Here is a 25,632-nt window from a genome sequence, read left to right on the forward strand (position 1 = left end):
CAGGCCAGCAGCACGGTTCGATTCCTGTATCAGCCTCCCCGGACAGGCACCGGAATGTGGCGACTAGGGGCTTTTCACAGTAACTTCATTTGAAGCCTATTCGTGGCAATAAGCGATTTTCATTTCATTTTTCATTTACTTCCAGGACAGAGCCCTGTTCGTGGTTATATGCTGAAGTTCACTTTAACTATGTGCAGCAGGTCTACGTGGTGCCATGGTTGTGTGCTGCTGGGAGTTAGGTCAGAGGGAGTGTTTATGAGCAGCTCCCCCTTGTTAACAGGGAGCTGGTGTAGTTCCGCCGATTTAGCTGGCGGAACAGCCAGTTTGCCGTGAAGTTCATGGGGAATCATGTGTAAGATTATGAGCCGCATGGACAGGATGGATAGGAAGCAGCTGCTCACCTTAGTTGAAGGGTCAATAACAAGCACTGACCCTTATGGGAACCTATTTTACACCTTCCATCCACTTTGTTAAACTGACTGATTTTAATTCTCTGGTTAGCTCTTTTAAATACGGTTGCCACTGCACCTTCTTCCAATGAATTATTCAATATGTGTAAAGGCGCTTCTATTATGTCTTCTGTAAATTCTTTTAAAATGTGCGGATGTGACCCATATGGCCTGGGGGTTTACCTTCCAGTTTGGCTAGTTCATTTGCTATTCCTCTTCACCGTAGTTTGAATATGCTTCTGTCATTTCTGCTCTCCCAATGTTACTTTCATCTGACCTGTCTCTCTGCTAAATATTGAAGCAAAGTGATTATTTAAGATTTTTGCCCTTTCACAATCGCTGCATGTGATTTTATCATGTCCCTTCATGGCTATATTCCCATCCTGACTTTCTTTTTGTTTACGCTATGGAGAATGTTTTACTATTTTTTTAAATGTTCCTTGATAAATGGTTCAATTGACAGTATGCTCGTCTCCAAGTCACAAAATATTGGGCTCAAACTCCACTCCAAGACTTGACCATTTTAATGCAGGCTGACGAACCCCTGTCAGGAAGTTTTGTATTGAGTAAGGTGAATGAGGTGTTCAACCAAGGCCTTACCTGGTCTGGTGGTTCAGGTTAACAGCAGAAATCCCAGAGCACTTGGAAGTACAGAAAGGTGTTCTCTTGATAGCCCAATCTACATCCTTCCTTTAACTAGCATCATTAAAAACAGACTGATTGATCCTTGCTGTATTGGGGACGTTGCTGTATACAATGACAGCCATTTTTCTGACATAAAGGTCAGAGTAATGCAATGTTAAATGTTTTAAACATGATTAAATGCAGCTTTATTCAGGCACATAAATAAAACACATCATCAGCCAAAGTGTAGCTAACTAGATTAATAACCTGTTCTGCATTTTGTTTCTCAGATATAATCGGTTACCTTTGCCTGTTGATGCTGCACTGGAAGAAGCAGACTTTGATGCCTTTGTGAGTGTAATCAGGGTAAGTCAGCATTTAATGCGGATAATGAGAAATGTGAACAAATAAATTATGGTTTCATTAACTTTCGCTAGGACGGATGCCAGGCATGAAGAGATTAAAGATCTCCAGATGTCTCGGGCACAAAGAAAATACAACCCCGCCAGATGTTGCAGGCTGAACATTAAACCTCACCAGATGTTCCAGGCTCACAGATTACAATCTTGCCAGATGTTCCAGGCTGAAAGAGGGTGAACCCTGCCAGATGGTCAGGCACTTTGAAATGAGCATCTGCCACAGATCCGCACTCTGTTAGCCAAAATAAAATCCAGGCAGGAGAGGTGCTAAAACCGTCAACCAAATAGGCTGTTGCAATCTAAGCAATTTGTTGTGTTTGCTGTTTTTATTTACAGCACAGAACGAGGTCATTCGGCACATCGTGTTTGCACTGGATCCCAAAAGAGCAACCCAGCCAGTCCCATTCCCCAGCCCTATCCCTGTCGCCCTCTAAATTCATCACTTTCAAATATATACCTAATTGTTTTGAAATCTCCCATGGAATCCACTCTCCCAGGCAGCGCATTCCAAACCCCAACAACTCTCTGATTAAAGAAGTTTCTCCTTATCTCTCTCCTAGCTCCCTTGCTGACCATCTTGACATTGTGACTCCTAGTCACTGACTTACCAACTAGTGGAGACAGAATATCCTTCTTTACCCTGACAAAATTGTTCATAATTTTGAATACCTCAATAAGGTCGCCTCTTAATCTTAACAGAATTTAACTGAATTTGTACACTAGGAAAAAAAATGATTTTATTCTCGGCAAATGCTGGAGATGTGGAAGAGCTATGGGGTGTGCCTTACACGGCTGGTCTTGTGCATTGTGACTTACCATCCCATTTTCAATATAAACTCAATGGTCATCATTTTAATTTCGCACTACAGTATGGTGTCTGAGGAGTGCATCTCACCTGCTTATCAAAAACAGAGTCACATTACACCAAACCTGTGCCCTATGGGTTAAAGTGTCTGCTGCTCCAGGCAATCATTGGATTTAACTTACTCAAAGTAATATAAAAAAAACACTCTGCATGGGTCTGCAGTGCACCATCAGACCCCAAATTATTACTTTAATTTAATTTTAAGTTTTGGTTGTAATTCTTGCTTTTAGTTATGGTGACCCTTTAAGAGGCTGCCAATTTGTTAATGAGTTAATTTGTTTTATTGGTATATTCAAAAGTGTATAAAGGGACACTGCTCTTTAGGGCTTTGGCATTGAGGGAGTTACACAAAGCATTCACATGCAGTTGGAGATTTAGTCAGTACACAGACTCTCAGGCCACCTGCAATTTCTGTGGAGTCTGTGTTCCATGTTTATATAGGTTGTCCGAGGTTGTAACCCCTATTCCTCTATTTGAGGAGACCGCTCCTCAGGTTTTGGCTAAACTTCAGCCCGATGCTCCCGATCCTTGGCTATCCAGTGCAGAGTGGTCACGGTGGGTGATCCATTTGTTAATCCTTCTAGGCCTGGCCAAGGTGGTCATAACCCAGATCCAGATAGTGGGTAGTTGAAGGGATCATTCAGCCCGACTGCCTGTCCCTCTTCCAGGCATGTGTCCCTGGGTATCCTTGGGAAGTGTGCATTCGATGTCTCCCTATTACAGGGGTCCCTGGGGGAGTCTCCCAATACAGGGGTCACTGGGGGGGGGGGGTTCTCCCTATTACAGGGTCCCTGGGGGAGGTCTCCCTATTACAGGGTGTGATGTGAAGTCCTTCAAGATGGCTTAAAATTGTAGTGTTGACAATGAACATCAAGCTATGTATTTGAAACAAAGCTGGTTTATTTACACTACTTTAAATGATTCACATACCTTACAAAGTAACAGCTAAGAAAAAAACAGTATTAAATCTATGCCACAAAAATCTATAATATCTCTGTAATACAACTAACACCCTACCTCAACCTTTCTCCGAACCACTCTAACACCTTCTGCCAACCTTCTCCCAGAAGTCTAGGTGGCACACTCTATTTATATGTTTATATGACTACTCTGTGGTGCCATCTAGTGTTGAGATACATGAACATCATCTTGTTAACTCTTTGCACTCCCTACATTATACATACCATTACACAGGGGTCCATGGTAGGGGGGGGGTTCTCCCTCACTAGCAAGTCCCTGGTCGGGGGAGGGGGTGGGTCAGGTCACCCCTCCTGTACTTGGGGGAGAGGGGCATGCAGACAATCAGGTGCTCGGGAGGCAGCTTTGTGGTGCAGGAGGAGGGCTGCTTTGCGGTGCAGTGGGGGGGGGGGGGGGGGGGGGGGGGGGGGTGGGGGGGGGGGGGGGGTGTGTTGGCCAGTCGCGGGTTTTCACTATCAGGCCGTCTGCTCAAAGTGATTGATAGCAGGATTCCCTCCGGAATCCCTCATATTCCTCGCCATACATAAATTTGTAGGGCAAGCGATACAGAATTGCATACTGCTTTGCGCTCCCAGGGGATCATAAAGCAGGTGCAATTCTCCTCTGGTGGGAGAACATAGGGCAGGATTCGCGTTCCAAATAGGACTGAGAATCCGGCATCAGGGGAAAATCGGGTCGATGCCCATTCCGACTCCCCGCTGGCGGGTGAATGAAGTCCAGCGCCAGCGGGGGATGTAAATAAATAAATAAAGACGGCAAACGCACATGGGATACAGGGTAACTTGATATGGTGGATTGAAAATTGGCTTAGCTGTAGGAGACAGAGGGTAATGATAGATGCCTGCTTGAGTGCCTGGAAGCCAATGCCCAGTGGTGTACCATGGGGATCTGTGCTGGGTCCCCTTTTGTTTGTCATTTATATAAATGACATAGATAACTATGTGGGGGATGACTTCCGGTTGCGGCTATGACCAGCTAAGTAGCACGTTTGGCTGCTCCTGCGAGGAAGGTGTTTTTGGGCCGATTGGAGGGCCCCTAACGGCGCTGGAACGACGATTCCCGGTGGGGGAAGGTCCCCAGAGGAGAACCCTGCGAAATTTACGGTCGTCACCCGAAGTGGGGCAGAAAAAAAAGCGGCAGCAGCTCCCCGAAAAAAGCGGGGGAAGAAACCCAAAATGGCGGCCGGCGGCGCACCCGAGGACTGGAGGAAATGGGCGGAGGAGCAGCAGGCCGTTCTCCTGCGCTTCTTCACGGAGCTGAAAGTGGAGCTGCTGGAGTCGATGAACGCGACGACCACCAGGCTGATGGGAGCCCAGGCGACCCAAGAGGCGTCAATTCGGGAGCTGCAGCAGGAGATGGCTGTGAGGGAGGAGGAGGCCACGGTCCTCGTGGGAAAGGTGGAGGTGCACGAGGCACTCCACCTGAAATGGCAAAACCGACTGGAGGAGATGGATACCCGCATGAGGCGGAAAAACCTGAGGATCCTGGGCCTGGCAGAAGGGCTGGAGGGGTCGGACCTCCCGAGGTATGTGGCAGAAATGCTGGGCTCACTGATGGGGGCAGGGGCCATCCCTTTGCCCCTGGAACTGGAGGAGGCCTACAGAGTAATGGCCAGGAAGCCAAGAGCAAACGAACCCCCGAGGGCGGTGCTAGTTCGGTTCCAGCGATTCAGTGACCGGGAGAGGGTGCTGAGGTGGGCCAAGAGAGAGAGGAGCAGCAAATGGGAGAACTCGACGGTGAGGATCTACCAGGACTGGAGTGCGGAGGTGGCAAAGCGGCGGGCCCGGTTCAACCGGACGAAGGCGGTGCTGCATGCCAAGAGAATCAGATTCGGGATGCTGCAGCCAGCGCGCTTGTGGGTGACCTATAAGGACCAGCACCACTATTTCGAGTCCCCGGAGGAGGCGTGGGCCTTTGTCCAGGAAGAAAAGCTGGACTCGAACTAGAACCAGGGGATACTTGGCGGTCGTTGCCGCTCTGGTACTTTAAGCTGGACACGTGGCTTTCTTTTGGTTGGATTTTCACTTGGCTGTATTTTTGGACCCTTTTTTTCTCTCTACCAGTTTTTTTTTTCTTTTTTCTGTTATTTATAATGTTATGTTGGGGGGGCGGGGTGGGGGGGGGGGGGGGGGGGGGGGGGGGGGAGTGCCGGGGGTATGTGTTTCTTGTGGGGTTTTTTTTTATCGGTGTGGGATCGGGGACGGGGGTGGAACTGAAGATGGAGGGGTGGGGAGTGGCAGGGCGAAAGCGCGGGCTTTCCTCTGGTTTCCCGCGCGCGGGGCAGAGGAGGGAGGAGGGTGGGAGGAAGGGGCGTGGTCAGCAATGGCTCGCTCCCTTTCCCGCGCTGGAGCGGGGTCAAGGAGGGGTGGTAAGGGGGGGGATGTCCCCCATGCCGGGAGGAGTCGGATTGTGGCAGGGGCAGCCGGGTCAGCGTAAACCAGCTGACTTACGGAAGTACTATGGAGGGTGCATCGCGGCTAGGAAGGGTCCTAGCCTGGGGGGGGGGAGGGGGGGTGGGGGGGGGAGGGAGGGGGAGGGGGGAAGGGGGGGGCTACCGGGTTGCTGCTGAAAAGGCCAGGGAGGAGAAGTTGAGGACCGGAGGGGTGGGGGGGGGGGCGCCATCGCCATGGGGAGCGGGTCAGAAGGGGAGGGCTGACTCGGGGCGAGCAGGTGACAGGATATGGCTAGTCGGCAGGGGAGAGGGGCGGGCTGCCCTTCGACCCGGCTGATCACTTGGAATGTGAGGGGGCTGAATGGGCCGGTCAAGAGAACGAGAGTAATCTCGCATTTGAAGGGACTGAAGGCGGATGTAGCAATGCTACAAGAGACCCATTTGAAGGTGGCGGACCAGGTCCGCCTGAGAAGGGGGTGGGTGGGACAGGTGTTCCACTCAGGACTGGACGCAAAGAACCGGGGGGGTGGCGATCCTGGTAGGGAAGAGGGTGTCGTTCGTGGCGGCGGAGGTGGTGGCGGATAAAGAGGGTAGATATGTCATGGTGAAGGGTAGGCTACAGGGGGAGAAAGTGGTGATGGTTAATGTGTATGCCCCGAATTGGGACGACGCTGGCTTCATGAGGCGCCTACTGGGCCTCATTCCGGACCTGGAGGCAGGGGGCCTGATCATGGGGGGGGACTTCAACACAGTGCTGGACCCCGTGCTGGACAGATCGAGTTCAAGGACGAGTAGGAGGCCGGCAGCGGCAGAAGTGTTAAAGGGGTTTGTGGAGCAGATGGGTAGATCCCTGGAGGTTTGGGAGGCCGAGGGCGAGGGAGTATTCCTTTTTCTCCCATGTCCACAGAGTCTATTCTAGAATTGACTTTTTTGTATTGAGCAGGGGACTGATCCCGAAAGTACGGGAAGTGGAGTACTCGGCCATAGCGGTTTCAGACCATGCGCCACACTGGGTAGATTTGGAAATGGGGGAGGCGCGGGACCAACGTCCGCTGTGGCGCCTGGATGTGGGGTTGCTGGCGGATGAGGAGGTGTGTAAGAGGGTCCGGAAGAGCATTGAAAGATATCTGGCCACTAATGACACGGGGGAGGTGCAGGTGGGGATGGTCTGGGAGGCCCTGAAGGCGGTGATCCGGGGGGAGCTGATCTCCATACGGGCACATAGGGAAAGGAGGGAGAGACAGGAGAGGGAGAGGCTGGTGGGGGAGCTTTTGGACGTGGATAGGAGATATGCGGAGGCACCAGAGGAGGGGCTGTTGGGGGAACGGCGCAGTTTGCAGGCTAAGTTCGACCTGTTGACCACCAGAAAGGCAGAGACACAGTGGAGAAGGGCGCAGGGCGCGATTTATGAATATGGGGAGAAGGCGAGTAGGATGTTGGCGCATCAGCTCCGCAAGCGGGATGCGGCTAGAGAAATTGGGGGAGTGAGGGAGAGGGGTGGGAACGTAGTGCAGAAGGGGCCAGAAGTAAATGGGGTCTTCAGAGACTTCTATAAGGAGCTGTATCGGTCAGAGCCGCCGATGAGGGGAGGGGGGATGGAGGGCTTCTTGAACAAATTGAGGTTCCCCAAGGTCCAAGAGGAGCTGGTAGAGGGGCTGGGGGCGCCGATAGGGTTAGAGGAGCTAGTCAAGGGGATTGGGCATATGCAGACGGGGAAGGCGCCGGGGCCAGGCGGGTTCCCGGTGGAATTTTACAAAAAATATGCGGATTTGGTGGGCCCTGTGCTGGTACGAGCCTTCAACGAGGCATGGGGGGGGGGGGGGGGGGGGGGGGGGGGGCTCTGCCCCCGACAATGTCGCAGGCACTGATCTCTCTGATCTTGAAGCGGGACAAGGACCCCGTGCAGTGTGGGTCATATAGGCCTATCTCGCTCCTGAATGTGGACGCCAAGTTGCTGGCAAAGATCCTGGCTACCAGGATAGAGGATTGTGTGCCAGGGGTGATACACGAGGACCAGACGGGTTTTGTGAAAGGGCGGCAGCTTAATACGAACGTGCGGAGACTGCTAAACGTCATCATGATGCCGGCAGTGGAGGGTGAGGCGGAGATAGTGGTGGCATTGGACGCGGAGAAAGCATTTGATAGGGTGGAGTGGAAGTACCTGTGGGAGACGCTGGAACGGTTTGGATTTGGGGAGGGATTTATTAAATGGGTGAAGCTGCTCTATTCGGCCCAGACGGCAAGTGTAGTGACGAATGGTAGGAGATCGGAGTATTTTGGGCTCCACCGGGGGACCAGACAGGGGTGCCCCTTGTCCCCCCTGCTCTTCGCACTGGCAATTGAACCGTTGGCGATGGCACTGAGGGGCTCAGGGGGGTGGAGAGGGCTGACAAGGGGCGGGGAGGAGCACCGGGTATCGCTATACGCGGACGACCTGCTGCTATACGTGGCAGACCCAGAAGGGGGAATGCCGGAGGTGATGGAACTGCTAGCAGAATTTGGGGACTTTTCGGGGTACAAGCTAAACTTGGGCAAGAGTGAGGTATTTGTGATACATCCAGGGGACCAGGAAGAGGGAATCGGGAGACTCCCGTTTAAGAGAGCAGGAAAGAGTTTTAGATATTTAGGGGTGCAGGTGGCAAGGAACTGGGGGACTCTCCACAAGCTGAACTTCTCCAGGCTGGTGGAACAGATGGAGGAGGAATTTAAAAGGTGGGACATGGTGCCGCTGTCGCTGGCGGGCAGAGTGCAGTCCGTTAAAATGACGGTCCTCCCGAGGTTTTTGTTTTTATTTCAGTGCTTGCCCATCTTCCTCCCTAGGGCCTTCTTCAAAAGGTGACGAGTAGCATCATGAGCTACGTGTGGACGCACGGCACCCCAAGGGTGAGGAGGGTCTTCTTGGAGCGGAGTAGGGATAGTGGAGGGCTGGCATTACCCAATCTTTCGGGGTATTACTGGGCGGCAAATGTATCGATGGTGCGCAAGTGGATGATGGAAGGGGAGGGGGGCAGCTTGGAAATGAATGGAGAGGGCGTCCTGTGGCAACATAAGCCTGGGGGCCCTAGTAACGGCGCCATGGCCGTTCCCTCCCACGAGGTACACCACGAGCCCGGTGGTGGCGGCCACCCTCAAGATCTGGGGGCAGTGGAGGCGACACAGGGGGGAAGTGGGAGGTCTGATGGAGGCACCGTTAAGAGGGAACCATAGATTCATCCCGGGGAACATGGACGGGGGATTTCAGAGCTGGCACAGGGTGGGCATCAGGCAGCTGAAGGATCTGTTTGTAGATGGGAGGTTTGCGAGCCTGAGAGAGCTGGAGGAGAAATTCGGGCTCCCCCCGGGAAACATGTTTCGACATTTGCAGGTGAAGACATTTGCTAGACGCCAGGTGGAAGGGTTTCCCTTGCTCCCCAGTAGGGGGGCGAGTGATAGGGTGCTCTCGGGGGTCTGCGTCGGAGGGGGGAGGATATCGGACATCTACAAAGTAATGCAGGAGGCGGAGGAGGCATCAGTAGGGGAGCTGAAAGCCAAGTGGGAGGGGGAGCTGGGAGAACAGATAGAGGATGGGACATGGGCTGATGCCCTGGAGAGGGTTAATTCTTCCTCCTCGTGTGCGAGGCTTAGCCTCATTCAATTTAAGGTGCTACATAGAGCCCATATGACGGGGACAAGGATGAGTCGGTTCTTTGGGGGTGAGGACAGATGTGTCAGGTGTTCGGGAAGTCCAGCGAACCATGTCCATATGTTTTGGGCATGTCCGGCACTGGAGGAGTTCTGGAAGGGGGTGGCAAGGACGGTGTCGAGGGTGGTGGGATCCAGGGTCAAACCAGGATGGGGGCTTGCGATCTTTGGGGTTGGGGTGGAGCCGGGGGTACAGGAGGCGAGAGAGGCCGGAGTACTGGCCTTTGCGTCCCTAGTTGCTCGAAGAAGGATACTAATACAGTGGAAGGACGCGGGGCCGCCAAGCGTGGAAACTTGGATTAATGACATGGCAAGCTTTATCCAGTTGGAAAGGGTCAAATTCGCCCTGAGAGGGTCGGTACAAGGGTTCTTCAGGCGGTGGCAGCCTTTCCTCGACTTTCTGGCTCAGAGATAGGGTACAGAGGTCGTAGCAGCAGCAACCCGGGGGGGAGGGAGGGGGGGGGGGGAGGGGGGGTGGCAACAACGGTTGTGGTGGGTTATTTACGGCTGAAACGCGGGCAAATCTGCTCGCAGTTCATGTCTGATGTTGATTGTTGCTTTGTTTGTTTTTGGGGGAGGGGGGAGGGGGGGAGGGACAACGCGCGCGAGTTCGGGCGGGGGGGGATATTTGTTAAGAGGGAATATTTTGTAATATTTTATAGTTAGTTGGGGTAAATATCTTCATGTAAAAAATTCTTTCAATAAAAATTATTTAAAAAAAAAACTATGTGGGGGATAGGATCAGTAAGTTTGCGGATGACAAAAAGATAGGCCGGGTGGTTAACAGAGAGGTTGAGCGTCTTGGGTTGCAGGCAGATAGAGACAGGATGGTCAAATGGGCAGAAAAGTGGAACACAATCTATTCCAATGAAAACCAGTGCGGAATTCGCCAGGTACACGATTGACATTCGGGAGACTGACAAGCTGCAGCTGCACTTCACTCCCCACACACGCCATCCCAGCCAACAAGTTGGCACTGGTTCCGCTGAAGCTCACCAATCCCGCTGATGGGTCAGCTGGAGCCAAGGGCACCTAGGGGAGTGATCTGGAGGGATGTCTATAGGACCCGTGGGCCTAGGTTCACAGCGGGCTGTCAGCGGCGTGCGCAGCTGCATGGCTGCCTTGGGTTGTGGGGGTGAGACTAACCCAGACACGGGAGGAATGCGTAAATTCTACATGGACTGTGACTCGGGGCCGGGATCGAACCCGGGTCCTCGCTATCTTGGGGCAGCGGTGCTAACCACTGCGCCACCCTGTGAAATGCTCACTTAACAACGATTGCCAGTTCCCAATTAACAATAGCCTTCAGCAGCATGGCCATAGGCCTCTGCAGTCAGTGGGAGTAATGGGTGGTCGGTGGGACAGACAGGCGGTGACTGGGGTAGACTCCGGAATGGGAACGCACGACCTGACGGGTGGCATGGCAGACCCGCGGGTGCTGAGACGCGCATGCCCCCCCCCCCCCCAGTTCTGCCTGTCCCCACCATCGATGTGGGCAACCCCGACCGAGACTACCCCCCAGGGACTCCCCCATCCCCCCCTTTGAGCACCGGGCAGCAACCCCACTGCCTCCGGGCTCATTGCCAGGGAACGAAGATGGCTACTCACCTCCTCCAATCACCAAAGCAGCCCTTCCACCAGCTTCACGTTATTAAAATGCTGTACTAATCGGTGCCCACGTGACCACTTGCGGTTAGATCACGGGAGGCCTTTCGATAGGAGTTCACTTCCCTTAATTGTATGGAAATTGGCCTGAAGTGATGATTATTGTTTCTCACCATGCTACGGCGAGTTCCTGATTTTACCAACGGGAACGGGCTGGTTAGTTCGCAAACCAGTCGGCGCCCGGCGGGATTGTTGTTTTTGGCCTCTCCCGCGACCTAACGGCCTTGTTGTGATATCGCTTAAGCCCGACACAGACATTAAATCCTGCTCTGAGAATTATTTTCTTCACTGAGGAGCTGCACTCACTGGCCAGGCCTGCTCCTCAGAGGTGGGGTGCCATTTTGAGCTTGAAGGTCACCCACAACCCCCACCATAGGCATTGTTACACCCCCACCACACATAGGCATTACTCCATAGCCCTCAAGTGAGGCTACCCATCATGGGGTCCCTCATCATACCCCGTGACAGGCCCCTCCTTCAACCCTGACCCACCAGAGACCCCTTCGTACCTGTCCTGCACCACTCACCTTTCATACCCCTCCACCCCGCTAAGGCCATGACCCTTGGCAGTGCCATCCAGGCCCAGTGCTCCTGCCAGCTTTGCAGTGCCAACCGGCAACCTTAGCAGTACCAGAATGGCAGTGCCAAGATGCCCATGTTCCAGAGGGAGGGCAAGGGAGCCACGTTGCCCTATGCCTGATGACCCGGGGCGTCTAGTGGCCTCAGAGTCCCCCGGCTGCCATTCCACCTGGCCACACACTTGTGTGGACCAGTACTGAACGACATCCGGCTGGGGCCTCCCTGGGGAGGCCGGTAGATCCTGGGTGAGCTCGCTGAAGTGGGTTTAAAATTTATTTCAGTGAGCGCGGCTTGGTCACACCCATTATGGGCGGGATCCTGATCTCGACACCTTGTTACTCAATTAACGTGCTGAGATCAGAATGACAGAAGCCAGCAATCAGATGGGGAAACCTTCCAGTGGCAGGGTCAAGGCCACGGGACAATCATTGTTGCTGGGGGCCCCTCTGCAGGCTATCACAGAGCCATAAAGGAAGGCCACTCACCTGGGAACCCACTGGGAGGCTGCCAGGGTTTACCAGGCAGTCTCCCCACGTGGTGAGGGACTGGCCTGATGTTGGTAAAATGCCATTAGAGTGCGAAGTGGCCAATTAATTGGTTTAATTGACCACCCACCATGGCGTCCAGTTCAACTCCCACTGCCTTCCACCACCATTTTGTGAAGTCTCTCGCCTTCCAGGCCATCCCCAGCGGACTGGTAACATTCAGTCCATTATTTCTCATTAGAGTTTCAATGGATTCATCATTTTGATAATTCTGGTGTCTGCCTTTTCAGAATTATTTGATGTTCTGATTTTCCAGGAATGCCCAAGCATCACCTTCAAGGACAGTTGCAAAGCACCTCCTGCCCTACTCTTTCACTGTCAAACAGGAGTGGGACGTGCCAATCTCGGAATGATAATTGGTGTGCTGATGATAGCTCACAGAACAGAATTTCCTCAGATAGAAAGGTAAGGCATTTGAGAAGGGCTGACATTGTATAAAATAGTGATCGAAACACGTATTGTGATACATGTTCTTGAATCAAAGAGTACACAATTTCATTCATGTTTTAGAACTTAGTAACACGAGTAAATAAAATGGGAATAAATGCCGAGATTTGATCCCATTCTTTGAATTACTAGAGAATATCTTCAAAAATGGCACTTGCAAGTACAGCACAGATATATTCCACAGTTACTAAATCTTTGAAAGAATTTGAATGTCCCTTGAATTTGCAGCAATGATCCTAAAAACCCAATTGCAACACTCTTTTTGGCAGTTTTCATACAATCGTTCCGAAGCACAGTGCAATTTGGATGTTTTACTAAGTAACCTGTTGTGTACTGTTTATCATTCATCTCTTTTGCTGAAATCCAATAATTCTGCTAAACTGGCGGGAAGGTAAGAATCTGTGTGTTTTTTTTACCTGTCACAAATTTCTGTCCTACCTCAGCGTACATTCCCCCACTCTACTGTGCCTTTCTGTCCCCCCCGCCCTGCCCCCCCCCCCCCCCCCCCACCCCCCACCCCGCAACTCTCACCCCTTCTCACTTTAGCTTGCTCACCTGCTCCAGGGTTGGTTAAACTGGCCAGTTACTTGCCATTTGCAGCATTCCTTCAGTGCCACAGCCAGGTGGCGATATCGAGGCTGAAATTCTGATGGATGTCCCTGGTTAACCTGGAGCAGATCACCCCACGGATGGGCTGGAAAATGGAATGCCGGATTGATTTTAACTCTGGGCGGGTGGTTGGTGAGGTGATTTGGGAACTGTCATAACCTGCACGAGATGTATGTCGTTGGACCAATCAGGCTCCCCATGAGTCTCGTTGAGCACGAGCTCCCCCATGGAGGGGTGGCGGCCCTATCAGTGGCCATGGACACTATATATAAAAGCTAGCACCGAATGGGAGCCGAACAGGGAAATCCCAACTGGGACCTGTGTACTGCGTGTAAACAGTTCCTTGTACAAAAACAGTTTCTTTTAGCCTTTTGCGCGGACACCTCTGTGGACACAGTAGAAACTCTGCTGTATCAGTTATTTTAACTTCTGGCCTTCAATATCCTATTGCTATTCCATGAATGGAAAGTCGTTGCCCGCATCGGGATACCAGGAGGCCCATCGAAGGTCTCAGTTGGAGGGAAGTGGTGGTGGGATAGAGGGAAGTCTCATGAAGGGAGATTTTAATCTTTCCTCGTCGAGCATGGAGGAGCACAAAAGCAAACAACCCTCCCTGTTTGGCCTTCACCTTAACAACAAGCTGCAACTCACATAAGCCTCACGGAAACCATAGCATTTTCTCCGCTCAGGCCTGAGCTGAGGTTGAGGATTGATGGGGAATGTGAGTAGGGAGGGAAGGTATCGGAAAAATAAAGAGGTTTGTTTTGCCGATGGGCCTTTTAATGTTCCTAAAAATGAGCATGTTCTACTTTTATAAAAATATGCATGAATTATGTCCTGATACCATTGGGTTTCGTACATCTTTGATTTAAATGGGACAGCTTTTAGTTCTATTGAAGGGGAAACTGCTTGGGGGAAAATGTACAGTAAGATAATTCTATTATTAATAATTAATAATGTGTGTCAATAAACCTTTTCAATGAGCCATCTCTGTAAACATATGGTTAAATGTTAATGAATGTTTGATAATCACATTGTTATAAATGTAGATATGAAAAGAGAAGAGTTTCTGGTCAGGAAAGTCACTTGCAGATCATTGAAAGCTACAGAACTTCATTCCCAAATGGCAGGAGAATTGTTGAAGAAGTGAGTTCACTTTATTCCCTGTATTTATATTATTTTCTGTGAGGTAATCTTGGGCGCAATTCTCCCGTTTGCAGATTTAGTGCTCCTGCCAGTGGGATCGGGCTTTATGTTGGTAATGAAGAGGTCCTGGCATTGAGGTCTTGCTCCTCAGAGATCGGGGTGCCCTTTTTAAAGAGCGCCCTGATCTCAGAATACTGTTGCTGCCCCCTCCCCCGAATCCTGAATCGCTGGCAAGGCCTTACCCTGGAATCGCCGGCAAGCAGCCTCCCCCCCTCCACCGAATCGCTAGCAAGGCTTCCCAGAATCACTGTCAAGCCCCCCCCCCCTCCCGAATAGCTGGTAAACCTCCCTCCCCACAAGCACCCCACTCAATCCTCCCCTTCAGCCTCCCTCAGTCCCTTACTAGCCTCCCCTCAGCCCCCCCCCCCCCCACCCCCTCCTTGGTTTCTTCCTCTCAGTTCCCCCCTTCAGTCACTCCATCAGGCCTTGCCCCCTTGGCAGTGCCAACCTGGCACCTTTCATTCCGAGGCTGGGCAAGGGAGTGAGTACCCTCCCTACACTTGTCTCCAGGGTGATGAGGGGGTCCTTCATGGGAGGTGGGGTTTGGGTATGCTTGAGGTGGGCTGGAAGGGTTCAGGAGGGGTTCTTTGCTGAGGTGGGGGTCATTTAGCTGGTCTTTAAATCCTGTAAACTGCCCGTCAACATATCAAGATGAAAGATCTGGGACAAGAGGGTCTTCCTATCTGCTGCCTTAAGACTTAAAACAGTCTGTCAGCCTCTTAAAATGAGGAGCTTCTGAGAAAGGGCAGGTATGGGGCACAGAGCACCTGGTCTTTCTAGGAAGCTCTTCAGAATACGAGACAAAGAACAAAGAACAAAGAAAATTACAGCACAGGAACAGGCCCTTCGGCCCTCCCAACCTGCGCCGATCCAGATCCTTTATCTAAACCTGTCTCCTATTTTCCAAGGTCTACTTCCCTCTGTTCCCGCCCATTCATATACCTGTCTAGATGCTTCTTAAATGATGCTATCGTGCCCGCCTCTACCATCTCCACTGGCAAAGCGTTCCAGGCACCCACCACCCTCTGCGTAAAAAACTTTCCACGCACATCTCCCTTAAACTTTCCCCTCTCGCCTTGAAATCGTGACCCCTTGTAACTGACAACCTCTTTAAAGAAACAGTGGTTGGAAAGAACATCTGCTCAAAAGAGGAAACGCTTTAGACTTAATGGACCCTTGTAGAGCTATATCAGGTGTTATGAGGAGAAAGCAGGAATAGGCTACTGAGTTGGATGACCAGCAATGATCGTGATGAATAGCGGAGCAGGCTCGAAGAGCCGAATGGCCTCCTCTTGCTCCTGTCTTCTATGTTTCTATATAAATGAACAATGGTAATCCTTCATAGAATTACTACAGTACAGAAGCTGACCATTTGGCCCATCACAAATGCACCGACTAGACTAAAGAGCACCCTACCTAGAGGACCAATCCCCCACCCTATCCCCATAAACCCATCAAGGGGCAATTTAGCTTAGCTAATCCAACTAACCTGCACATCTTTGGGCTGTGATAGGAAACCAGAGCTCCTGGAAGAAACCCACGCAGGCGCAGGAAGAATGTACAATCTCCACACAGTCATCCAAAGTCGGAATCGAACCTGGGTCCCTGGTGCTATGAGTCAGCAGTGATAACCACTGTGCCCCTTCCTTGGAAACAGCCTGTACCTACCTGTCAGCGAAAAGGCTTTTAAAAGGCAATGGTCCTTGAAATTGAATGTTAACAATGCAATTCAAAGCTTTTAGACTTCTCGGCATGCACACAGACTTGAAAAAGATAAAGGGCAATGACATTGACTGTGAAAAAAAAAAGTTCAAAGGTTTCCACCACTTAACTTCACTTCACAGATCTTTCATTTTATCATGCAGACAGTTTAAAGGCTACAGATGGGAAGACTTTTGCTCTCTTCTCAGAGATCCTTCATCTCGCAATGCTGACAAACAGTGTAAAGGGTTTGAAGGCTGCAGATGGGAAGGGCAGCAGACCTGAGTTCCTCCAGCCCAGCCCATGCCCCCTCCCCCCAATGACCCTCTCCGCCCATGAAGGAAACCCTCAGCACCCTGGAGGCAAGTACAGGGAGGGTACTTACCCCTTAGCTACCCTTCTTGGAGTGCTAACTGCCAGGTCCCCATTTCTCAGCGGGACCCCCAACAAGAGGCCGTTGAATTAGGCTTCCAATCCGATAATTGCATTCAAAAGAATGCAGATTTGGACTTTGCATTTTCCCCCAGGTCTGGATGGGAAATCTGTTGGGTCCGGTGGGGGAGACTCACAACTGGTTTGACTCCTGGTATAAGAACATAAGAACTAGGAGCAGGAGTACGCCATCTGGCCCTTTGAGCCTGCTCCACCATTCAATGAGATCATGGCTAGCAAATGTTGTCCCTTTGTTCAAAAAGGGGAGTAGAGATAACCCCGGTAACTATAGGCTGGTGAGCCTCACGTCTGTTGTGGGTAAAGTCTTGGAGAGGATTATAAGAGATACGATTTATAATCATCTAGATAGGAATAATATGATTAGGGATAGTCAGCATGGTTTTGTGAAGGGTAGATCATGCCTCACAAACCTTATCGAGTTCTTTGAGAAGGTGACTGAACAGGTAGATGAGGGTAGAGCGGTTGATGTGGTGTATATGGATTTCAGTAAAGCATTTGATAAGGTTCCTCACGGTCGGCTATTGCAGAAAATACGGAGGCTGGGGATTGAGGGTAATTTAGAGATGTGGATCAGAAATTGGCTAGTTGAAAGAAGACAGAGGGTGGTGGTTGTTGGCAAATGTTCAGAATGGAGTTCAGTTACGAGTGGCGTACCACAAGGATCTGTTCTGGGGCCGTTGCTGTTTGTCATTTTTATAAATGACCTAGAGGAGGGCACAGAAGATTGGGTGAGTAAATTTGCAGACGACACTAAAGTCGGTGGAGTTGTAGACAGTGTGGAAGGATGTTGCAGGTTGCAGAGGGACATAGATAAGCTGCAGAGCTGGGCTGAGAGGTGGCAAATGGAGTTTAATGTAGAGAAGTGTGAGGTGATTCACTTTGGAAAGAAAAACAGGAATGCGGAATATTTGGCTAATGGTAAAATTCTTGGCAGTGTGGATGAGCAGAGGGATCTCGGTGTCCATGTACATAGATCCCTGAAAGTTGCCACCCAGGTTGATAGGGTTGTGAAGAAGGCCTATGGTGTGTTGGCCTTTATTGGTCGAGGGATTGAGTTCCGGAGCCATGAGGTCATGTTGCAGCTGTACAAAACTCTGGTACGGCCGCATTTGGAGTATTGCGTACAGTTCTGGTTGCCTCATTATAGGAAGGACGTGGAAGCTTTGGAACGGGTGCAGAGGAGATTTACCAGGATGTTGCCTGGTATGGAGGGAAAATCTTATGAGGAAAGGCTGATGGACTTGAGGTTGTTCTCGTTAGAGAGAAGAAGGTTAAGAGGTGACTTAATAGAGGCATACAAAATGATCAGAGGGTTAGATAGGGTGGACAGTGAGAGCATTCTCCCGCGGATGAGGGGGCTAGCACGAGGGGACATAGCCTTAAATTGAGGGGTAATAGATATAGGACAGACGTCAGAGGTAGGTTTTTTACGCAAAGAATGGTGAGGCCGTGGAATGCCCTACCTGCAACAGTAGTGAACTCGCCAACATTGAGGGCATTTAAAAGTTTATTGGATAAGCATATGGATGATAATGGCATAGTGTAGGTTAGATGGCCTTTAGTTTTTGACTTCCCATGTCGGTGCAACATCGTGGGCCGAAGGGCCTGTACTGCGCTGTATCGTTCTATGTTCTATGTTCTATGGCTGATCTTTTGTGACTCAGCTCCACTTTCCCACCCGAACACCATAATCCTTTATTCTTCAAAAAACGATCTATCTTTATCTTGAAAACATTTCATGAAGCAGTCTCAACTGCTTCACTGGGCAAGGAATTCCATAGATTCACGATCCTTTGGGTGAAGAAGTTCCTCCTAAACGCAGTCCTAAAACTACTTCTCCTTATTTTGAGGCTAGTTCTGCCTTCACATGCCAGTGGAAACAACCTACCCACATCTATCCTATCTATTCCCTTCATAATTTTATATGTTTCTATAAAATCCCCTCGCATCCTTCTAAATTCCAACGAGTACAGTCCCAGCCTACTCAACCTCTCCTCATAATCCAACCCCTCAACTCTGGGATTAATCTAGTGAATCTCCTCTGCTCCCCCCCCCCCCCCCCCCCCAAGGTGTGGCCTCACTAACACCTTATACAAGGGGTTGGTTTAGCTCACTAGGCTAAATCGCTGGCTTTTAAAGCAGACCAGGCAGGCCAGCAGCACGGTTCGATTCCCGTACCAGCCTCCCCGGACAGGCGCCGGAATGTGGTGACTAGGGGCTTTTCACAGTAACTTCATTGAAGCCTACTCGTGACAATAAAGCGATTTTCATTTCAATTGCAGCATAACCTCCATAGTCTTAAACTCCATCCCTTTAGCAATGAAGGACAAAACTCCATTTGCCTTTTTAATCACCTGTTGCACCTGTAAACTAACTTTTTGCATCTCATGCACCAGCACACCCAGGTCCCTCTGCACAGGGACACATTTTAATATTTTAGCATTTAAATAATTATCCCTGGCATGAAATAATAATGGCATGAAACCCATTCGTTGCCCAACACCCAATTCAAAGTGCCACTGTGAATCCCGCCGCTAGCTCGCGGACCAGGGGTATCCACCACCCCACCCCGTGTCTGTGTTGTCTTGATTGCCATCTCCTAAACCTACTGATGCTTGTTTCAGCTGTGTCCCAACTGTCAGCTCATCTTTTAATCATCTCACCTCTACTGAAAGAAATCCTGAATTCATCCTTCAATACTGTATATCTGTTCATACAATATTTGTTAACATCCTGGTGAAACTATGGCTTGAACCCCAACCTTCTGATTCGGTGGCAAGAGGGTTACCACTGAGCGAATGTTGACAGTCACCTCACTTGCCTGTACCTTGCAACTAGTCAAACTTCGAACAAAGTACTAAAATAAGCTTGGAACTCAAATCTGAACTAAGTTGGCTTTTGAACTGTTTTTGTACCTTGACTGGATTTAAAGGACTAACCACCAACTTAAAACTGCAGAAACACAGTAACAAGATAGAAAAATAAAGCAAATTGCAAACTTATTTAAAAGGGGGTTTAGTACAAATTTGTTTACGTAGGATTTAGTAGAATGTGGAATCCTCTGCTGCATATGTTGTACTTGGTATATTCCTGTATTAAACATTTAACGCCAAAATCTGCATAGGTCTAGAAAATGCTGAGGTGCAGAAAGGTAAGAGAGACGTAAGGTCTCTACCACTTTTCTATTACCTTGGGATGACTAGGTGGCCACAACGAAGCAGATTAATTCTGTGCCTCCAACATTTGTAGGGTAAGGGGGAACCATAGAGGCGAGATGATTTAAGGGTGAGTTTTTCCCCAGCCTTCCTGCTGTAGTTTCTTCTCTATATGATGGAAGAGTACCTGTTGTACATGTGCTTGTGCATTGGTTTCTGTTGGATTGGAAGTCAAGCAGCAACACCAGAGAGATTGGAAAAGTAGACATTACCTTTCTCTTCCAGCATCGCGGACCCCTCCCACCGCCACACCCATATCATTCTTTAATCCTGGAGGATCTATGGCTGCTATTGGAAATAACAAAACTCTTCAGGCTGGCAACTAAATCCACAGCTCCAACGATGTTCTAATACCTGTTTCCCAGAGCAAGGCCCTGCCACAGCATTGTTGTGGCAAGGTGATTCAAATGACCTGATCCATCAAATTTGTGCACTCAAGATTTGGACAGGCACAGTGCACTTCAAATCTTCAGATCTGGGTAAAGGGGAGGCAGAACTTTGGGGCTTTACAGAATCACAGATTGTTACAGAACTGAAAGAAGTCATTTGGTCCGTTGTCCCTGCACTGCCTCTCCGAATAAACAATGCATTGGGTGCCATTTCCCAAAACTTTGCACATTCTTCCTTTTCAGATAATAATCTAATTCCCTCTTGAATGTTTCGATTGAGCCACAACACACCCGCCATGCTCTGAGGCAGCGTTTTCCAAACTCTAACCACTCGTTGCGTGACGGAGTTTCTCCTCATGTCTCCATTGCTTCTCTTGCCAACTAGCTTAAACCTGTGCTCTCTTGATCTCAAACCTTCCACCAATAGGGACTGTTTTTCTCTGTCAAATCTCCTTTTCCCTTTCCCTTCTCCAAGTAAACAGTCCCAATTTCTCCAATCCATCTATGTAACTAACGTTCCTCATCCCTGGAGCCATTCCCTTGAATCGTTTCTGCAATCTCTCTCATGCCTTCATATATTTCCTAAAGTACATCAAACAGACAAAATAGGAGCAGAAGTAGGCCATTCTGTCCCTTGATCCTGCCCCGCATTTTCAATAAGAATATGGCTGACTTGTTTGAACATAGAACACACAGTGCAGAAGGAGGCCATTTGGCCCATCGAGTCTGCACTGGCCCAATTAAGCCCTCACTTCCACCCTATCCCCGTAACCCAATAACCCCTTCTAACCTTTTTGGACACTAAGGGCAATTTAGCATGGCCGATCCACCTACCCTGCATGTCTTTGGACTGTGGGAGGGAACCGGAGCACCCGGAGGAAATCCACACAGACACGGAGAAAACGTGCAGACTCCACACAGACAGTGACCCAGCGGGGAATCGAACCTGGGACCCTGGAGCTGTGAGGCCACGGTGCTAACCACTGTGCTACCATGCCGCTGTGTTTGTGTTGAGTTCCGCATTCCCATCTACCCCTGGTAACCTTTGATTCCCTTTCCTAACAAGAAGCTGTCCACCTCTAACTTACAAATATTCAGTGACCCCGCTTGTTCCAAAATCGCACAACGCTCTGAATGAAAAGAAAATCTCCTTTTCTCTGTGCTATGAGGGTGATCCCTAATTTTAAAACAGTGCCCCCTAGTTCTGGACTTGCCCACAAGAGCAAATATGCTTCTAACGTCCACGTTATGAAGACCATTCAGGATTTTATGGGCGTGATTTAAGCCACGGCGCACCCGACTTGGTGACGCAACGAGGCCGTTCAATTTCGCGTTGCTTGCCGAGGCCAAACAAAGTCCCCGGCAAAGTCCCGTTAAATAGCGGTGCGGTTCTCAGCGCTACAGGTGCTGAGAAACAGCCCACGAAACGGGCCCAAAATGGAGCTCTGTTTTTTGTCCGGTTAAATTGCACTCCATATATTTCTCTCTTCTAAGCTCTAGTGTAAACAAGCCCTGCCATTCCAAATCAGAAAGACCCAGAACTGTGTGAAATATTCCACTTGAGACCAAACCAGTGTTTTATACAATTTTAACATAAATTCCATGCCCCTTTCAACAAAGCTTAGGATATTGTATTCTTTGTTAATTGTGCTCCCCACCTGTCCTGCCACCTTCAGTACCTTATGCACATATTCATCCAAGTCCCTCTGCTCCTTCACCACCTAAAGAATTGTGGGCGAGATTCTCGGTTGGCTGACACTGAAATCGCGAAACGTGATTGGGCGGAGAATGGGTTCCGACGCTAAAACCCGTCACCTCGACAACGGCACCAATGCAGTCCGGAACGCACATACAGTAGACACAGTTTGCATATCATTAGCGGGCCCAGCCTGATATTCTCCGGGGCCTCCGCGATGCTCCGCCTCCGATGGGCCGAGTTCACAACAACGCGGTTCACTTGTGCTTTTAAAAATCATGAAACGGGCGTCGTGGCTGCTGAGAGAGAGAGGGGGGACGGAAAGTGTCCAATATCGCCAGAGTGTGTTGACAGTTATGCCACTGGGTGGGGGGCTTCTGCCAGGGCTGGGATGAGTAGTGGGAGGTGGACAGGAGGTGGGCTGTGGGGTCGGGGTGGATGGACGCAGAAGGCCATTGCCGCAGCCGGAAAGGTAACTATGCAGCTGCTCATGCTGCTGACTGGCCACTGTGAACTTAGGGCCACAGGTGACCCTCCAGGCCACCCTCCCCACGAGCCCTCTGACCCAGCTGACCCATCAGCTCAATGGCTGGCACACTTCGGCACAACCAGTGCCATCTTATTGGCTGGCATGAGTGTGTGTGGGGATTGTAATGTGCATGTGCGGCTGCAGCTTGTCAGCCTCCTGAGTGTTAATCACGCACCTGGCAAATCCCGCACCGTTTTTCATTGGAATTGATTGTGCTCCATGTGGCACCGGTACTAGCCCCTCCACAGTTGCTGAATCGATCCAGGTCCGGAGCCAGTTTTGCTGTTATGAAAGTCCACAAATTCTTCTGGTGCCAGCTCCGCTGATGCCCGCTCTGCTGATGCCCGCTCCGCTGCTGCAGCTTCCTCCTCCTTGAGCAGTGCCAGCTTGTACAGCCGCAGGGTATCCCCCAAGGCTACGGCGACTAGCAGGAAGTCCACCATTGCTGGTTGAATTCCAATATCTACTGTCTGCAGGGGTGAAAGGCTGACATGTTAGCATGGTGCATATCCCCGTGCCCAATCAGGTCCAATAGTGGCCCGGTTGGCACTACAGACTCTGCCCCCGCATGCCCCTACCATTGGCGCACTCCTGGCCCTATCGATGCCTGACACCATAGGGGCCTTTGGTCCCAGCGCCCATCTGATGCCAGGGGTACCATGGCTGGCAGTGCCCTTTTCTGGGTACGCACTGCAGTCCCCGCCCGCCGCCCCCCGTAGGGACTACAGTGGGCGTTTCCCTGGGTGGGGCACCTGATGCCCCACCAAAAGGTGACAGCCAGTTGGCTGGTGGGGGGTGTGGCGGAGGGTGGGGTGTGGTGATGGGGGCACCCATTGGTGCAGTTGGTGTCACACTGCAGAACTAGCGGTCAAGGTGGGTGATCAGTGAGGTGCAAGCTGACTGCCTTGCAGGCCACGGAATAAGCAGCCCATGCCTGTGCAGCGCCCCAGTCCCATGGGGTGTCAACCCGACCACTCGACATGTTCCACAGTTCCCCTCCTCTACCCTCTCCGGCCCTGGCAGGACCACCTCTCCCACCTCCAACCCCAGCAGCCAGTATCCGGCCCAGCAGCAGACAGTCATTCCTCTCTGTGTCCTACCTCCTCTCTCTCCCCCTCATCAGCCACAACGAGGTTTCACAATTTCAAAAAACACAATTGAATCGCGCCGTCAGGAACTCAGTCCTTTGGAGGTGGAGAATTGCGGAGGCCTCAGAGAATACCGGATCAGGACCGCTAATGGCAGTGTGCGTGCATTCCGGAACGCATTCGCGTCGCTGTCGAGGTGACGGAGAATTGCAATTTGGCATCAAATCGGCGCCCGCCGCGATTTCAGCATTGGAACAGGTTCTCCACCCAATCGTGTTTCCCAATTTCGCCGCCGGCCGACCGAGTATTGCCTATAGTCTCTCAAACGGAGAATCCAGCCCAATGTTTTGAAGTTTTATTTCATCCACAAATTTTGAAATTGTGCCCCCTTGTGCACCAAGGTCGAGGTCAGGGCTTCCCAAACTTTTCCAGGCATTGAACCATTTTGACGTCCCAAAAGTATTGAAGGAACCCCTGAGAAACATTCTTATTATGTTGTAAAGTTAAACCAAAAAAAATTGATTGATTTTCCAATGTTGCAAACATACAGAAACAAATTTATCCAAGTTTTTCAAATTTCTTTTACGAATACTTACCATTATTACAAAGTTCTCTTATTCAACAAATACCTTTTTGGCATTTTGGATGGGAGTAGTGATGCTGCTTCATTTGTTTGCAAATTGTTTAATATTAGATGCGCTGCTGGAGAGCAGGATTCTCATATCAAACATACACACGCATAATCACATATTCTCCCTCAGTCTCTCTCTCACATACACAAACGGACACACTTGCTTCTTTCCTTTGCTCCATGGCTGCTCTTTCCCTGGCTCCATAGCTGCTTTCCCTCCTACCCCATGGCCGCTGCAAACCTTGTGCCGCTGCCCGCTCACCTGTCCCATGCCCGCTCACCTTTGCTCTGCTGCTAGATCGCCTTTGATCCGCTACTTGTTCAGCTTCACTCTACTGCCTGCTCTGCTTCATCTAGTTGTTCACCCCCCATCGCTCTTGCCCTTCCCTGGGTCTTTGAATATTCACTCTGCCGCTATTTCCAGCTCATCCAATCAGAGGGTGGCTTCTCAGTGCTTTGGCTGTTGATAGGCTGACTAGTCCGCCTATCAGTAGCCAACACAGGGTGAAAACCACCTCTGACTGGACAAACTGGAAGGACAGATTTTTTTCACGTTCATAAAGGCTGGACATATCCCTGGATGCCTCCAGCAGAACGCCAGAGTTCCGCGGAACCCAGTTTGGAAAACCCTGGTCATTAATATATACCAGGAAGGGCAAGAGTCCCAAAGCCGAACCTGGGGAACTCCACAATAAACCTTCCTCCAATCTGATTCAGTCTCTTGATTATCTGCCAATTAATGTAATTTATGAAGACGGGGACTGAGGGGGAAAGGTCCTCCTCCAATATGGCAACCCATGAAAGCTCTACTGAAAATATAATTGGATAACTGTTAAAAATGTGAATTTTCAGGTGGATAGCATTGTGGATATTTGTTCAGAAATGCATGACTTGAAGGAAACCCTCTACCTGTACAAAGACAAAGTAAAGAATCTCTCAGAGGAACATCAGAGCCAGGTAATTTTCCACAGTTTAAATGACTTTTCTCATAGAAATTGATACAAATCAATCTGTCTTTTTGTGGATATGGGACTAGAAGCCAGTTTTCTGTCATTTGGTGAGTATTGAGGGTCATAGTTCGAGAGTACTGCAGGATTGGACAACTGAAGAAGTCTCACAGGTAAAACGAGTGGTAGAAGTAAACTGGACAATTCAGTAAATACAAAGGTGAGAATTTTCACTCACTGCACAAAATAAATAGACCAAGATGTTGCGAGCGACTCGGTGTGATTCAATAACCAAGCCTCATTTAAGTGAAGTGGGTGAGGTGCCCATCCAGTTCATGCATTTGGAGGCAGATTCCTTGGTTCCAATTCTCACCAAGGAATTGATACCTGAAAAATCAATTTGTCTTTACTGTTCACAGATGCTGCTGCGTGTTTCTCGCACTATCTGTCTTTGTTCATTAAAGGTGGCAAGGGGTATGGGGAGAGATTGTTGAGATAGAGGATTGGCCATGATCGCAGTAAAT

The 25,632-nt window shown here is 50.2% G+C and overlaps 1 protein-coding gene across 1 annotated transcript in view; it reads left to right on the forward strand.

Annotated features, from left to right (window-relative positions):
* Window positions 1-25,632, forward strand: part of LOC119969890 (paladin-like) — a 127,489-nt gene that overhangs the window by 16,464 nt on the left and 85,393 nt on the right. Inside the window, exons 6-9 of the mRNA XM_038803870.1 lie at window positions 1,364-1,439; window positions 12,454-12,602; window positions 14,303-14,399; window positions 25,014-25,118. Coding sequence (XP_038659798.1) covers window positions 1,364-1,439; window positions 12,454-12,602; window positions 14,303-14,399; window positions 25,014-25,118 — 427 coding nt within the window. The remainder of the gene's footprint in view (window positions 1-1,363; window positions 1,440-12,453; window positions 12,603-14,302; window positions 14,400-25,013; window positions 25,119-25,632) is intronic.

The sequence above is a fragment of the Scyliorhinus canicula genome, chromosome 8, assembly GCF_902713615.1.
Source record: "Scyliorhinus canicula chromosome 8, sScyCan1.1, whole genome shotgun sequence".
NCBI lineage: Eukaryota > Metazoa > Chordata > Chondrichthyes > Carcharhiniformes > Scyliorhinidae > Scyliorhinus > Scyliorhinus canicula.